This window comes from Scleropages formosus, chromosome 5 (assembly GCF_900964775.1).
Source record: "Scleropages formosus chromosome 5, fSclFor1.1, whole genome shotgun sequence".
Lineage (NCBI taxonomy): Eukaryota > Metazoa > Chordata > Actinopteri > Osteoglossiformes > Osteoglossidae > Scleropages > Scleropages formosus.
This window is the reverse complement of record NC_041810.1, coordinates 7,172,523-7,187,293: the sequence shown is the minus strand read 5'-3', so window position 1 is coordinate 7,187,293 and position 14,771 is coordinate 7,172,523. Positions and strand designations below refer to the sequence as shown.

The window sequence follows — 14,771 nt, the reverse complement described above, 5'->3', positions numbered from 1 at the left end:
ACGGATCAAAGCGCGCGTGTCTTAACAAGTCAACTTCACGGAGACAGTCCATCCAACCGGACTTTCAGGATAAACGAGTTGTATGTGAATTTAGTTTAAGTGCGTATAAAGTGAGTATATTTTCATTTAGTGCATCCCTGAAGCGCAAAGATTTTCCCAGAAATGCCCCATGATCCACGATCCAGGGCATTCACGTCAGGCTGCGTCCTTCGGAGTCTCATACATCACATAAAAGTTGTGCACAGAATTAAAGAATTTGATCACAAGTGGAAGCAGTACCCACCCCCGTCTGTAGGTGGCGCTAGAAGACTAGGTGGCTGCATGGCAACCAGTGGTGCGAAAATAATCACCTCAGTCCTGCGACGGCTGGGCTCTCCGGCGTTTTTGTCCTTTAAAATGGTACTCTGAACATAAACTGGGGGTCTTTTCTGCGCGTTGGCTGTCGGACTGGGGGAATTTAGTTGATGCAAAGGTGAATTCCGCGTGTTCATGGAACAAATCGACGCGTTACTCCGCAGAACTCAGACTGGGTGACAGTTAAGTACGACTTCATTGCCGGGGGGCCACGAAGCCCGGAGTAAAACCATGTAAAGCGTTGCGTGTCATTAAACGTGCCCAAAGTGACGAGGAGCGCCCCGCTCTCGTGCCCCTGACGTGACCGTTAGGAACCGCGAGCGGGACCCACAGCTGTCGGACCCCCCCCCCAGGAAATTCGCCTCAGAGGCAGGTGAGTGACCTGCTCCGGAACGGGACAGAGCGCGCGCGCGCGCGGCTGGCGGCGGCTTGGCGAGGAGCGTCACGTGCCCACTGGCCATGGGCACTGTTTATTTCGCGCACTACCACCCCCCTCACCTGCCCCTGCCCCCGCCCCCGCCCTAGTCTCAGTCCCAGTCCCAGTCCCCGCCTCCGCCGCGCGACGGGGCGCTCTTAATGTTCCACGTCCACTCCCCCCCAAAAAAAATATGAGGAGCGGCGCAGGAGCCGTGGAGACGCGCGGCCCTGCGCTCAGTGTCGGGCTCGTGCCGGCGTACCCGGCGCCTGTCCGCGGACCGGTACCACCCCCCCCGCGAGGCAGTAGGCACGAGCCGGAGCTCCAATCGGACGTGATCAGTTCGCTGGAAGAATCGGGAGAGCGGGCACGAGGTAAGCGCTCCGAGCCCCCCCCCCAACCCCGATCCCCATCCCCATCCCGTCGCGGGGTGTTGGACCGACCCTCCCACCCTGTCCAGTGCGCGTGGAGTGGCCTGTGTGTAAGATGGCGACAGTTGGCAAGGGGCACGAGGGGAGCGCTCCCTCGTTCCCGGGGGAGGAACTTTTCCTCTCTGTCGTTTCGGCTCCCTCTCTGACCTCACGGCTCACAGCTCGCGCGAGTTGCAGCTCGTGGCGGTGGGGCGGGTGAGGGTCCGAGGGCGCACTCAAAGGGTTAAATGCACCAGTTGGTCGCAGTTTGGGGGATTTGTTCACATGGACGCGCGCGCACACACGCGCGCACACACACACACACACACACACACACACACACACACACACACTTGGTTGTGATGGTGATGGTGATGGTGATGATGCTCGTGCTCGCACACAGGTAGGAGCTCACACTCCTTCTCTCTTAGTCTGAAGAGTCCAGGCTGTGGGCTCTCTTAGTTCAGTGTGTGTATTCAGTGTATGTTCAGCTGTGTGTACTATTGTTCAGTGTGTGTGTGTGGTTCAGAGTTCTGCTCGGATGCAAAGTTTCTTCCACTTATTGTTTCTGTTCATTTTTTCATCCATATCTCAGAGTGTTGGGGAACAGCTCCCGTTTTACTGTGTTTTACTGTGGGACCCATGGGTCACAATTTGGGACAGTGCGTTTGAATGTGTGCCTGGGTTTCGCTGAGTTGCGAATGTATTGCAGTGATGCAGTGATTGCTCGTTACGTCCTTACAGTCCTGGTCCCGGGTACGAGGACAGGGGGAAGTAGGAACCAGACAGCGGCGTTTCATCGGTCAGTGGGTAGCAGAGCACATCAACCGCTGGATTCCACTTTCATTCCACTTTATTCCTACTTTTCTTCAATGATGGTTATTACAGCTTAACTGTCTTCATTTTTTGTGGTTTTTTTTTTTTTTTTTTTTGCTTAACGCCTTAAAAGCTGTTTTTTGCTTTAAAGGTGGTGCCTCATTAAGTATTATTAGTGTGATCAATATATGAATATTCTTACCATTACATTAATTGTACTATTTTTACTGTTATTGTAGTTTCTGCATTTATTTCCGGACGCTTGCGCTTTACAAAGTCCTTCAAGGTGCTTTCCTGTGTGAAGGGTGGTATACAAGACACTACCAGTGTTATTGTTACATTAGTATAAGGTATTATTAATATTTTTGCGCTGTAATCCTGTGCAGTTTTTCTTTCTCTTAATAACGCGAGCGCTTAGCCTCTTTCTTTAGGACGACATGAATTACCCACGTTTGGGGCAATACCCGTCCCCCTCGCCCCCCGGTTTGTTCGCGCAGTTCCCAGGCGGCGCCGTGGCGACGTCTCGCCGTCGGCCTCCTGCATCAGCATTGGCGCACATTGCATCAACAGCCTCGGATGAGGTAACCGTTACCGTGCGCCTGTAACAGGAGGACGACCCCTTCCTGTGTTTAGTCGCAGCCAAATCGAGATCGACGTCAGAGCCGACCTCCCCGGCGCTGCCGGTTCACACTTACTGTGGTAAATTACCGACAGCCGACCTCAGATAACCGCGCGGCGTCCGTGAGCGGCCGATCGGTTGCTCTGAAAGCCCTCGTTTCCAGCTCCCGCCGCATGACCCCCGGTGTCTCGCGCTGGATGGTTACGTGTTCGAACAATGGCTGGAGATGAAACGGGGATAGCAGGGCCCCGGGGCTCGGGCAAGTCTGGTCGGACGTTGGACCGGGACCAGAGAGTGTCGGTTCCCGCTGTGAGACCGGTGGAACGTGGGCTCCCTTCGCCCCTCTTCCTCGCCGCGGCAACGAGGCCAAACCTATTGGCTTTCATGTGGATCGCGTGCCCCTTGGAACAGCACACGGTTTGCTTTATGGTCATAACAAAGCCTGTTTGTGTACGCTGGAATAAACCTCCGGAGTTCAAAAAGAAGTTGAAGAACTGCTTCGGGGGGCAGGTAGCGTGCGATACAGACATGCACTTCGCTCCACTCTTAGCAGGACCCCAAATAATAGCTGTAAGAATAATATTTTATGGCGTCACGGGAGCTTAGCTGCTGAGCGCGACCGAGCCGAATTTCCGGAAGCGCTGGGTAACTGCGCTGACCCGCACCCCTCCCCCGATTTTATTGCCAGGCGTTTGGCGCTTGCCGGAAGGTTCTTAGAGCCGCCCCTGGGCTCCAGAACATTTAACAGGGTGTCACTCCTTTTTTCCCCCCATCCATTGTCGGAGTCTCGAACCGGATGGTCGTTCCGCACCTAACGGCCGTCCGGCATCCGCCGGGCGGTCGAGCCCAGACGGGCGGTGAGGAGAGCGGGACGGGTCCCCTGTGTCCCGAACCATCGATACGCGTCGGTTACACATGAACGTGCCCCGTGTGTCACGTGTTGTATACAGCGAAGGCCATTGTTCCATTTCCCCCGTCGGAAGGACGAACGGCTCGGGTGCCGGGGTGGGGGAGGGGGCCACGGAACCACTTCCACCCAAATTGTACCGTGAAGGCGAAGCGGTCGCGGGGCACGCAGAACACACACTGTTGCGGGGCAGACTTGGGATGTATGCATTTTTGAAAAAGCTGCTGTGACCGTAGCTTAATTTCAGGACACAGTCTGTTCACGGAGGAGCATTCCAGAGGCTTTGGAGTTACGCGGGGAGGGCGGGAGCGTGTGTGTGCGCGGGCGCGTGCGTGCGTTACGAGACACCTCGCTGCTGCTTCTCGCAGCTCTTCACACCTCCCCCCAGCCCCCAACCTCTTGCCCAACCCCCACCGATTTGCCCTGTCCCCCGGTGCCGGCGTGACGCACGGCCGACCCCCCGCGACTCCCCCGGCCCCCTTTTGTGTGTCACGCAGCGCGGAGCGGCGGCGGCAGTGGCGGCAGTAATGCCTGCCTGCAGGGCAGCTTCTCTGCCTTGTGTAACATCGTGTTCCCTTCGAAGCGGGAACACTGTGAACCCTCCTTCATTATGCATTCATTCGCCCCTTAACCCGTGCTATCCATCCACCCCCCACCCCTCCCCTGGCTCCGCTTCGGGTGCAAGCGGCCCTTTGCTTTCGGCAGCATTGGTCGCGGCGGCCCGGAATCCCAGGAGTAAAGGTCAGCGCAGCAGTCAGTGTTCCGCCGCAGAGCGTCACCTTTGACACGCCTGTCCCAGCTGCCCGAGGGATTTGGCCGAGTCGAGGAGGCGGAACCCCGTCTGGGGGACTTCCTGTCGCCGTGCAGAAAATTCCGGCGCGGATCTGCTCGCCGTGTCTCCGAAGCTCCTGCCACCAGCGGGACAACCAAGTGTCCTTTCTAATGCGTGACCTTGTTTCTGTCCCCCTCCCCCGTCCCCTGACCGCTCGAGCGCTCGTCACGCGAGCGGGGGTGCCGCGGTCCTCTCAGGGCAGCCGCGCGAGGGTCGGGGCGGCTCTCGGCCCATCCTTTTCCACCGCGAGCGAGCACGTGACACAAGGGTGGCGAAGCGCGGCACAATTCGCACCGTTTCTCTGCACAGGTGAGCAGCGCTGTTGGGCTAAAGCAGGCGGAGGCGATCGGGCCAAAAACTGTTCTATGGCAATAAAAGAAATGAGTGAAAAAAACAAGAGTGGGGAGGGAAGGTGAGATGACCCTTTGCCGCCCAAGTGCATCTGAGTGCAGAGAACACCTTCAGACCGGAGCTGTAGTAAATACGTGGTAAGCGAGTTTCAAGACAAGTCAATACATCTGTAGACGCTCTCCACACGGTACGTTTACCGAGAGCGACGGGTAGGAATATGAACACCTGCAAAGAATATGAGCGCAGCTTGAAATGGCAGCGAGGTGAAATATAAATTGGTCTTATCAGTGGCATTTTAATAAACATGCAAGTTTAAGATTTAAACCGTCTTCCAGGTGCAGAGTCCCTCTCGTTCGCTTACTTTACAGTCAGATGCCAGCAGTGGAATATTAATGTCCATCCAGGAGCATGTATGGATTATGATGGGCGCTTGAGATGCTCGTGGGGGACTTTGCTGGAGGGAAAAAAGCTGTTTTAGGGCCCTGCGTCACTGCCTTGACGGGAGGGTTTGGAACACATGATGGCCTGGATGGGAAGGGTCAGCCATGAAACCCTCTCCTCCCCAGCGGTACGTGAAGATAATGGCGGGAAACCAACGCGTCTGGATGTTTCCGTGCTGACGGTGATTGTGGGGACTGGAGCTCCAGGTGGTACCCATGCCACCGGCACACGTGCAGGCAGTTGGGCACATGTGCTTGCTCACACATGCGTGCGTCTGGGAACACCCTGTTCCTGCCTGGTTCCGGAGAGACGCGCCAAACGTACCGCGACCCGCTGCTGCCGGAGAGCACCGCGCATCTGGAAGCGGGGAGTCGGGATTAGAGAGCGAGACGACGGTGACCTAGATTCCCCGTCAGCTGCTAGGTGGCTGCGGAAGGCGCCGCACGGCCCTGTCGGCTAGCTTTTTTTTTTTTAATTTTTTTTTTTTTTTTTTTTTATTTTGGGGCAGCTTCATTTTTTATTCATGGGCGGGGGTTGTGGCGGGAACACGTGCGTGAAAACGCCGCCATCGCGCTGCTGCTTTTTAGTACGCGGTGTCCTACATGGTGGCGGGGAGATGCGATTGGATGGCCGAACTGACGGTCGGGCCGAATGGGCCAATCGAGGGCAGCGGGCAAAACGTGCACAGGCCAGTCTAGGGAGAATACGCCCCCTCCTGGTACTTGTCCGGTGGGGGGGAAAGGGATTTTATTGCACGAAAACATTAGATCGTTTTTAAGCGCAGACCTCATAGGTTCGAATTTTAGTTATAACTTAAGGTGCTGCAGTCGCAGCCAAAGTACTGAACGGATGGATGAGAATTTCAAAAATCCCAAAGGAAACTGTACAGGTGCCCTTAAACAAATTAAACTGAATTGTCCATTTTCCCCTATGACTGGATTCGTTTCGTGTTCGACTGATGGTCCGAGTTGATTTAAACGACTCATCTGTTGAATGAAATCTTCATGTGTCTGGCACTTCTCTCCTAGGCTTCTTCACAGATTTACCCATTTGTACCACGGGATAATTTTTAACTCTATCGGATCGGAGTGAATCCTTTCATTAATGGGTACCGCACAAGATGTGGGATTTGAACCTGGCACCTTTGAGTCCGAGGCTATCGCTCCAACCACTGCGCCACCTGCTGGCCCAGAATCAATGGTGGCGTAATGTGGCAAGAAAGAGACCTGTAGCTGGGAGAAAGGGTGACTTGGGATACATCCTCCCGGCTCAGGACTGTGTTGTGTCGAAACCCGGGGTCTGAAAAGGGGGTCGTTGCTTTTTAATTTATTCCTCACATCTGTGCTACATGTGGTGCTGCGCCAAGAGCAGCAATCGCTGAGACGAGGAGGGGGAGAGGGAGAGGTTTACATAGTTGTTAAGTAAAACAAGCGGAAAAACTTGAACCAGAAATGAACCTTGTCCTGGAAGGGCCCTGGGTGAGCGCCGCCGCCTATTTGCGTGTCTGTGGGCAACGGTCCACGCAGCGTGTGGATGTGAACATGTCGGACTTGTGTGTCTCTGTGTGATTCAGAGCGAGGCTTCTGCTTCCTCAGTGACCATGCCAATCTAAATGTTTGAGCTAGCACAGAACTTTGTGTGTGTGTGTGTGTGTGTGTGTGTGTGTGTGCGCGCGCTGCAGGTCAGTGTCCTGGGGTCTTCTGAACGCAGAAATGTGCCAAATACAACAGCTGTGGGTACGGAGGCCGCTGTGATGCTGAATGCTGCGATCGGTGCCAGGTGTCAATGCGCCGGACACAACCCCACACGGGCAACACGTGGGCAGACTGGCCAGCAGGCTGTAGCGTTTAGCATTTTGGACGTGTGATCGAGGGATTCTTTGCTGTTGTATTCTTGAGCAGGTGACCTGAAACAGCACCGTCTTGTTAAGCTTGCATAACAGAGCACGATGCTTCCTGCTAGGCGATAGCTTAACCTCTGTGGTGAACTGAGCTTCCTGTGGCTCTCAGAGGTGCTGAATCCCTCCCACATTCAAGAAGGGTCTCTGACCATCTCTTTGAAAGCCAGTCCTCTCCTGATCTCCTGACAGCTCCAGAAATGAGTCCAACACCATCTTCTGTTATTATCTATGTATTTGCTGTTTGAACGTCACTTCTATAGGAGCTACTGGAGGAGCGCAAACCGGTGACACGGTGGTGTTGGACACACAAGCTGTGTGTCTGTAATCCTGTGTCCAAAGCCTTTCATCAGAGGCACTTCTGTTTACTGAGCTGTATGTCACTTTGGAGAAAAGCACCTGCCAAATGAAGCAAGCGAAGAAACCAGGCTTGATAGCCTGATGTGAACAGAATCATGCAAAGTGCCTTTTGTACATTTTGCTGCACCTTCTTAACCTTTGTACTTAGTGCTTGAATATCTGTTTGTCAGAATGAGTTATTTGCTTAATTTTTCTTTCTTTTCCTCCCCACCCCTGACATATTCATAGGTTCCCAGTCAGCTGCTAAACACACCTGCACCCTGGAATATGTTCGAAAGACCCGGGAATAAAATGAATCAGTGCGATCCTTCCCTGGTCAGCGCTTAGCACTGAGCAGTTCAGACTTAGTCACTGTCTAGTAGATGGTTTAAGTCTCTTGGTGCACTCTTAGTCCTACTACGGTCATGGCCAGCAAGAGGAAGTCAACCATCCCCTGCATGATCCCGAAAAAATTGATGAGCGTGCAGGAAGGGCAGGGGGCGAAAGCAAAGACATTACCAGTGCTAGCCGAGGACAAAGGTGTTATCAGTGCCGTGCAGGAGACCAATGAGAGGGGAAGGGACTTGAAGGAAGGCAGCAAGATATCCAGTCCAGAGGGGGTCAAGATACAGAATGAGGGTGATGCCTACGGCTGCCAGCCCTGCCATTTTAAAACGCGAGACCTCAACATCTTCTTGGACCACGTCTACAGCTGCCACCCGGACTTCCGAGCTGAGCCAAGCTTCCACTGTCTGGACTGCGGTGTGGCCACCAGGAAGTTTGAGGGCCTGGCACTGCATAATGCCCGGGCTCACCCCAGCTCTGCCGCCACCACCCTGCAGCTGAGGAAGCGGGACTGGAAATTGACGGTGGAACAGAAGTTGGTAAACGGAGGTGGTTCCGCAGAGTCCGAGATCTCCATTTCCAAGACACCTATCATGAAGACGCTGAGGGGCAAGGGAGAGCACAAGAGGATTGTGGTGTCCCACGTCACAGATGAGCCGAGCCCAGCTGCTGGCAATGAGGCGGAGGGGAAGGATCCCTCTGTTGCGCCACCTTCAGCGACTACCATGAACAGCAATGCTGCTGGCAGAGCAGCACTCCCTTCCACTGTGCCGATTGTGAATGGATCACCAGCGCTGTCTGTGTTGAAGGTGCCTGTTGCTCAAGTGCTCCAGAACTGCACCTTCCTCCAGCAGTCTGTCCCCACTGAAGTTCCTACCCTGCAGTCTTCCTCCTTCACCCATTCCTCCTCATCAACCAGTGACTCCAAGAACCTCCCAAAAGTGATGATCCCGTTAAGCAGCATTCCTACCTATGCTGCCGCCATGGACACCAGCAGCTTCTTGAAGACCTCTTTCAGTAAGTTCCCCTACCCCACCAAGGCCGAGCTTTGCTACCTGACCGTGGTCACAAACTATCCGGAGGAGCAGATAAAGATCTGGTTCACAGCACAGCGGCTCAAGCAAGGAATCAGCTGGTCACCGGAGGAAATCGAGGAATCCCGTCGGAAAATGTTTAACACCATCATCCAAGAACCGAACTCGCAGCCTATTGCCACGCATCAGCAACTCCAGCCACACCACCGCCCCACTCATCGTAGCCACCGCCCCGCACAGGTGGCGGTCACCATCCGGCCTTCTGCTGCAGGCACTACCGGCACAACCCACATCCTCAAGGACAACTTTGGAGGCAAAGGCGGATTTATTGCCTCCCAGCCCATGACATCCAACGGGATCCAGGTTGGAGGGGGTCCTGTTGCTCTGGCAGTTACTCCTAAGCCTCATACGGGGGCCGTGCCACAGATGCAAGCAAGACCAGCAGCTGCTTTGGTTGCCGACAAGGGAGCAACCATGATGGTAGGGGTGGTGGGGAGCAGCAGCAGTAGCTACATTAGCAATAGTATCAACCGCACCAGCACCGTCATCAGTACCACAATCAGCAGTGGCTTTAGCAGTAACATTAGTAGCAACAGTGGCTTTAGCTCTGGTGGTAGTGCTAACAGTAGCAGTGGTGGTCTTAACGGTAGCGCTGGCAGCAGTAGCTGTGGCTTTACTTCCAGCAGTAGTGCTATCAGTAGTGGCAGTGGCTTTAGCGGTAACACTAGCAGTAGTAGCAGTGGCTTTACTTCCAGCGGTAGTGCTAGCAGTAGCAGCAGTAACTTAAGCAGAAATGCTAGCAGCAGCATTAGCATGCCCACCGTTGTTAATAGTAACAGCAGCACTAATACCAGCAAATCGGACTCCACCAGCAAAGGCAATATATTCCGCAGTGCCACTAACGGTGGTGATGGGAAAGTTGTTGACCCGTCGCCGCCTGTTGTCAGCAGCGGTGCCAGCTCCCGCACACTGCCCAACAGCTTCCTGGACCCCAGCTTCTACAAGAGCAAGAAGTCACAGGAGCAGCTAGGTGCCCTCAAACAGAGCTTTTTCCGGAGCCAGTTCCCCGAGCAGGAGGAGGTGGAGAGGCTCACCCGAATCACGGGCCTGACAGTGCGCGAGGTTCGCAAGTGGTTCAGCGATCGCCGCTATCACAACCGCAACCTGAAAGGCCTGCGTGCCAGTGGCATCCTGGGAAAGGGGCCTGCCCTTGACTTCGTCGACAGCCCCACCTCTGCAGAGAGCCCCAAGGCCAGCCAGTCCTCACCCAGCCCTCCTCCAGCTCTGTCCCCCCAAAATCGATTAACATCGCAGCAGGAATCTGATGACTGCTTGATTGAGCCCCATGAAAAGGACACACTTGAGAGGAAAATGGAGGGAGGGGATTTTGATAAAGAGGTGGACGTCAGCAACAATGGAAAGGACACCTCAACTAAGGAAGAGGAAGGCTGCGAAGGACAGGTCCCCTCCCCAGGGACATCATGGCAGCAATGCTTCAAGGAGGACTGTGAGGAAGAGGAAGATCCCATGAGCAACCTGCCAGATCCCAAACCCAAGATCAACCCAATCAAGATAAACCTGAAGAGACTCAAGGTAACGGAGGCTTGCAGCAAGCAGGGACTGGAGGACTCTCAGCAAGATATGGACTCCCAGAGCCCTAAGACATCATCTTTATCCGTCTCCACCTGTACACCCACTCGTGGCAAGAAGACCCCAGAACAGATGCACCTTCTTAAACAGGTGTTTGCCCGCACCCAATGGCCCAGCAGTGAGCAGTACGACCAGCTGGTGGTATTGACGGGGCTCCCGAGGCCGGAAGTGGTGCGCTGGTTTGGCGATAGTCGCTACGTCTTTAAGAATGGGCAGCTAAAGTGGTTGGAGTCATATCAGAACACCATAGAGATGGAGGTGGAGGAGGAGAAGTTAAAAATGGCCAAAAGCGAAGATGCCAGGGCACAGGATCAGCCGTTGGCTCTCCCTTCCAGGTTGGAGGTAAGAGGGTTGGCAGGATCTCAGAAGGAGCACATTCTCCACGGCTCAAGCGCCACCCCCTTGCTGCCCAACGGAGACAAAGAGACAGAGACGCAGAAGGACCAAGCAATTGCCACAGAAGGTCTACCACCCCCAAACGATGAAGCAGCTCTGGAAACTAAAGGCCAGTCCACTCTGAACAAGCCACGGGAGGCTCCTTCAGGTACAACTTTTCCACTGTATGTGTTAATTGCTAAATCTTTCCCAGATTATGAAACAAATGGCCTTTAATGAAAGCAATGAGAGTTCAACCCCATGTGTATAGAAGCTGGCTCCTCTGCCGCTTTTCCTTCTAGCTCTCCCTTTCATTCCTCTTCCAAAATATTGCAGAACCACACTTAAATGAATTTGACTAATTGTGCAAATGGACTAATTAGGTCTCCAGAGGAATTTGTTGGAAGGAAAGCCAGCTTATCTTCTTTATTTACTGTTCGAGGGGGCAGATAGATCAGGCATGTGTTTAGGACTCATGTTATCTCAAAAGTCACTTTCTTCATTCACGCGGCAAACCTCAAAACTCTGGTGACAGGAAATCCGAATTACACGTTATGTTTCGACACCTTTCCCTTTCCTTTCCCAAAAGGGCGTTTCTAGTGAAAACTGTGGATAACTATAAACGTGGTGGCCAACAGTGTGGAATGTGGATCTGAAAAGAGGTTAATGCTTCTTTGTTTGTATTCATTGTGCAGCTTATCATACCTGGAAATGAATTGTGGTCATTATTTCAATTAAAGTCCAATTGATTGATTTTAATGAGAAATCAACTAAGACATTGCTTTAGTGCAATTCTAACATTTATCTGATATCATTTCAAATTTAGATTTCACGGGATTTGCAAAACACAGCGGCTGCATTAATGTTGCTCAGATAGTGTGACTCATTCAGTATACAGCTCAAGAAAGCATAATTAAATGAGAAAATGCTAAAAGTACCCTGCACAGGATCGGGATTGAAATCCCCAGATGCAGATGAATGGTTATAAGGTGGCCCTGTGAGATATGGGCAGAAAAACAAAAGAATTGTTCACAAGTACATTGAAAAATCACTTAAAGTATTTGCACTCAGAGGTCGGTTTTACTTTTCTAGCGCTTCGACAGACTGGAGCGTACCCGTACCCTATTTTACACCCTATGCTTCCAGGATAGGTTCTGGACCATCGCGAATCTGCACTGGACGAGCAGTTATTTGTGATGGATGGATATAATTCAATTGTATCAATTCCTTGTACAGACCTTATGATTACATTTGTATAATTACCGTATACAGATGATCCCCACTAGATGGGAATAATTGAAGCAAAGGGCCAAAGAGCTGTGATAATCACTGAAACACACACGCAACATGATGGCTTTTGTCTTTCAGGGGCGGAATGAGGAAGACCAGCAGCATCCCTGGTCGGCATGGAAACAAAGGAAGGGCGCGGACACAGAAACGACTGGTGGAGTCTGACTTTAACCGCAACCCTCATCACCAGCCAACCTTTTATAGGAAAAAAACAAACAGACCAACTGCTGTCATCTGAGGACTTTGTGGGTGGGTGGGGTGCCTTCCCGACTGAGACCGGAGGACCTGTGAATGAAAACGAGTGTGGAAATGCTAGGGTACAAGGTGGGGTTAGGGGTGCCAATTGCAAAATGGGGAAAAAAAAAAGGGTGTCAAGGTGATTTTGTTCAGTTTTGTTTTATTTCCTGAGTTTAAGCAATCTGTATGTTAGCACAGCCTTGAATCTTATTTGTTGTCAAATTTGCGATCGATTACTCTAAGTGTAGTTGTAATTTTGGTGAAATTTTCGTACTTGTTCTGGATCGAAAAACCTGTGAGACTTTTCACTCCGAGAACCTGCTGCGCGGTGCATGCTGGGACATTCGGTACCGAGTGCAGCAACGAGGTGGATGACGGACGAACGCGATGGAGCACGCTGCCTCGCATCTGCAAAGTGCTAGACAAGTGGCACGAGACGGTTGTGCACCTCCAGTCACATGTGCTGAACTCGCCGGGTTTCGTGTAATTCCATGGAGACCGATGTGAAACAAACTCGTCGAGAGGAGACTGGCAATGAAGTTATGGTGGGGTGCGCGCAATGCAGAACTTCTAGCAGAGGCAAGGAATATGACATTTGATGCAGCCAGACATTAACCGAGCGTTGAACTCCGTCAACGAAGGACGCCGGCCGAACCGTGTTTACCTGTCGAAATGGAGTAAACGAGCGAATCCGCAACTCTGATAGGGTGCTTCATTTGTGGAAAGCTGCTGAATCAACCCAAGTGAATTAAGGTGCTCTCAACTGGCAGGAGACATAAGTGCCACTAGACATTAGAAGAACATTAGCAGCAACAACCATAGAGATTTTTTTTTTTTTTTTTGTTTACAGGAATTTACATAATAAAAGACAATGCAAGTATTTCTGGCTTTATGGCAGCAGGGTTAATGACTGTAAAACCAGCTACGCTGGAATGTCCAATACTCTGTTTTACCATTCTGAGTCTGGAAACTAAATGGAAAATCAGGAGAGCAGGTGGAGCACGAGCTATTGTCTTGTAATCAAAGGTGCTGGGTTCAAATCCCACCTCCTGTTGTAGAACCCTTGACTGCAGCAACTTCACATTAATGGATAGAGTTAGATAATCCAGATTCATACATGGGAGAAACTTTAACATGCAAACCAACACATTTTTATTCCCCACCTTCAGGGCTCTGAGTCCGTCTACCTTCCAGACAACAATGAATGTTCATACACCCACAGCACACAACAGCAGCAGGAAAAATTCCACTTATTCTGTTTATTTCATTCTCAGGGTTGAATCCACTACATGCAAGATTAGAGAATAATTTGTAGTTCTTTCCCGTTGCTTAGTCACGTAGAAAGTCAACCCAAAACAAAATAAAAATGCTTTTTCTAAATAATCTTCATAATGTGTGCAGAAATACAGTTTCGCAGAAGGCCACGTCTCTCGCATCTGCTGCCAGGAGGTCTGTAGCTGTCATCGTTCCACCTACCGAAGGCCCCCAAAGTGCTTTGTTCATCTGCACCGCGAACACACTGCATGTGGCCCCTCCCCCACCGCAACTCCCCGGCAAATTTGGAAATATGAGCAGACCCCCTGTGGTCAGACCCCACTGCATTCCCAGCCACAGCCTCCCGAGAGGAGGAGGAGGAGGAGGAGGAGAAGGAGGAGGAGGAGCACTGCTGGCCCCACCCACCGTGGACACATGGCCAGGGTGGTCACCACAACCTCTTAAACCCTCAGACAGTAACGGCACCAAGACACGAACACGGACTAACAGCAAGACTGAAAAAAATTCAGAATAATTGCCCAGTATTTCTTCAATAAATATAGTGGGCGGCATTCATGTTGTGCTGCAGGAGCCTGTTAAATAACTGGCCTCAAAGTATTAAAAAAAAAATAAAAAATTCACACAGCGGTGCTGTAGGAGTGGCAGAGTGTGACGCTGGTGTAAAACAAACAGCGCCGTCAGGTAAGAGCAAACCAGACCACGGAGCGGAGGAGTCAAGCCTGCAGTCTGGGGTTTCCTGCCTCGACCCTATTAAAACACGAATTCGTGCTCATTAAGGAGCGCCATCTCTCATGTCCCAGCGCTGTGTGTCAGAAACACTTCTACTGTTTGGCAGTTTCTGTTTCTGTTGAGCGTATCTCCAAATAAAACGCAAGAATGTGAGCCCTTCTCTTTCCTTCGTGCCGAAACCAAACACACACACGAACACACACACACGTGCGCACACACACCCATACAAAGCGAACTTTGTCTGTCTGGCACACGTGCACACGCTCACTCGGCACACAGGACAGTGACACCTTGGCGCTCGCACACGCACACGCACATAAATATGACCATTAATGCACAGAAATACTCGACAGCAAACTGATTTGCACCGAATGCCTTCATTTTTAATGAGTCTAAATATGGATTTTGCACAGAAAAAGTGACAGCAGATTCAACACGTTAATGATGCTCCTACC

General features: G+C 52.0%; 1 protein-coding gene across 2 annotated transcripts; it reads left to right on the top strand.

Annotated features, from left to right (window-relative positions):
- The first annotated feature begins 925 nt into the window (after nucleotides 1-925).
- On the top strand, nucleotides 926-14,578 carry LOC108926446 (zinc fingers and homeoboxes protein 3-like). Of its 2 annotated transcripts, none has more exons than XM_029252337.1 (3): nucleotides 926-1,143; nucleotides 7,631-10,954; nucleotides 12,154-14,578. In XM_029252337.1, the coding sequence occupies exons 2-3, from the start codon at nucleotides 7,807-7,809 to the stop codon at nucleotides 12,162-12,164; spliced, it is 3,159 nt and encodes a 1,052-aa protein (XP_029108170.1). In that variant the 5' UTR covers nucleotides 926-1,143; nucleotides 7,631-7,806; the 3' UTR covers nucleotides 12,165-14,578. The 2 variants fall into 2 exon arrangements, with proteins under 2 accessions (XP_029108170.1, XP_018594635.1); XM_018739119.2 differs by lacking the exon at nucleotides 926-1,143 and adding an exon at nucleotides 4,303-4,662.
- Nucleotides 14,579-14,771: the final 193 nt, after the last annotated feature.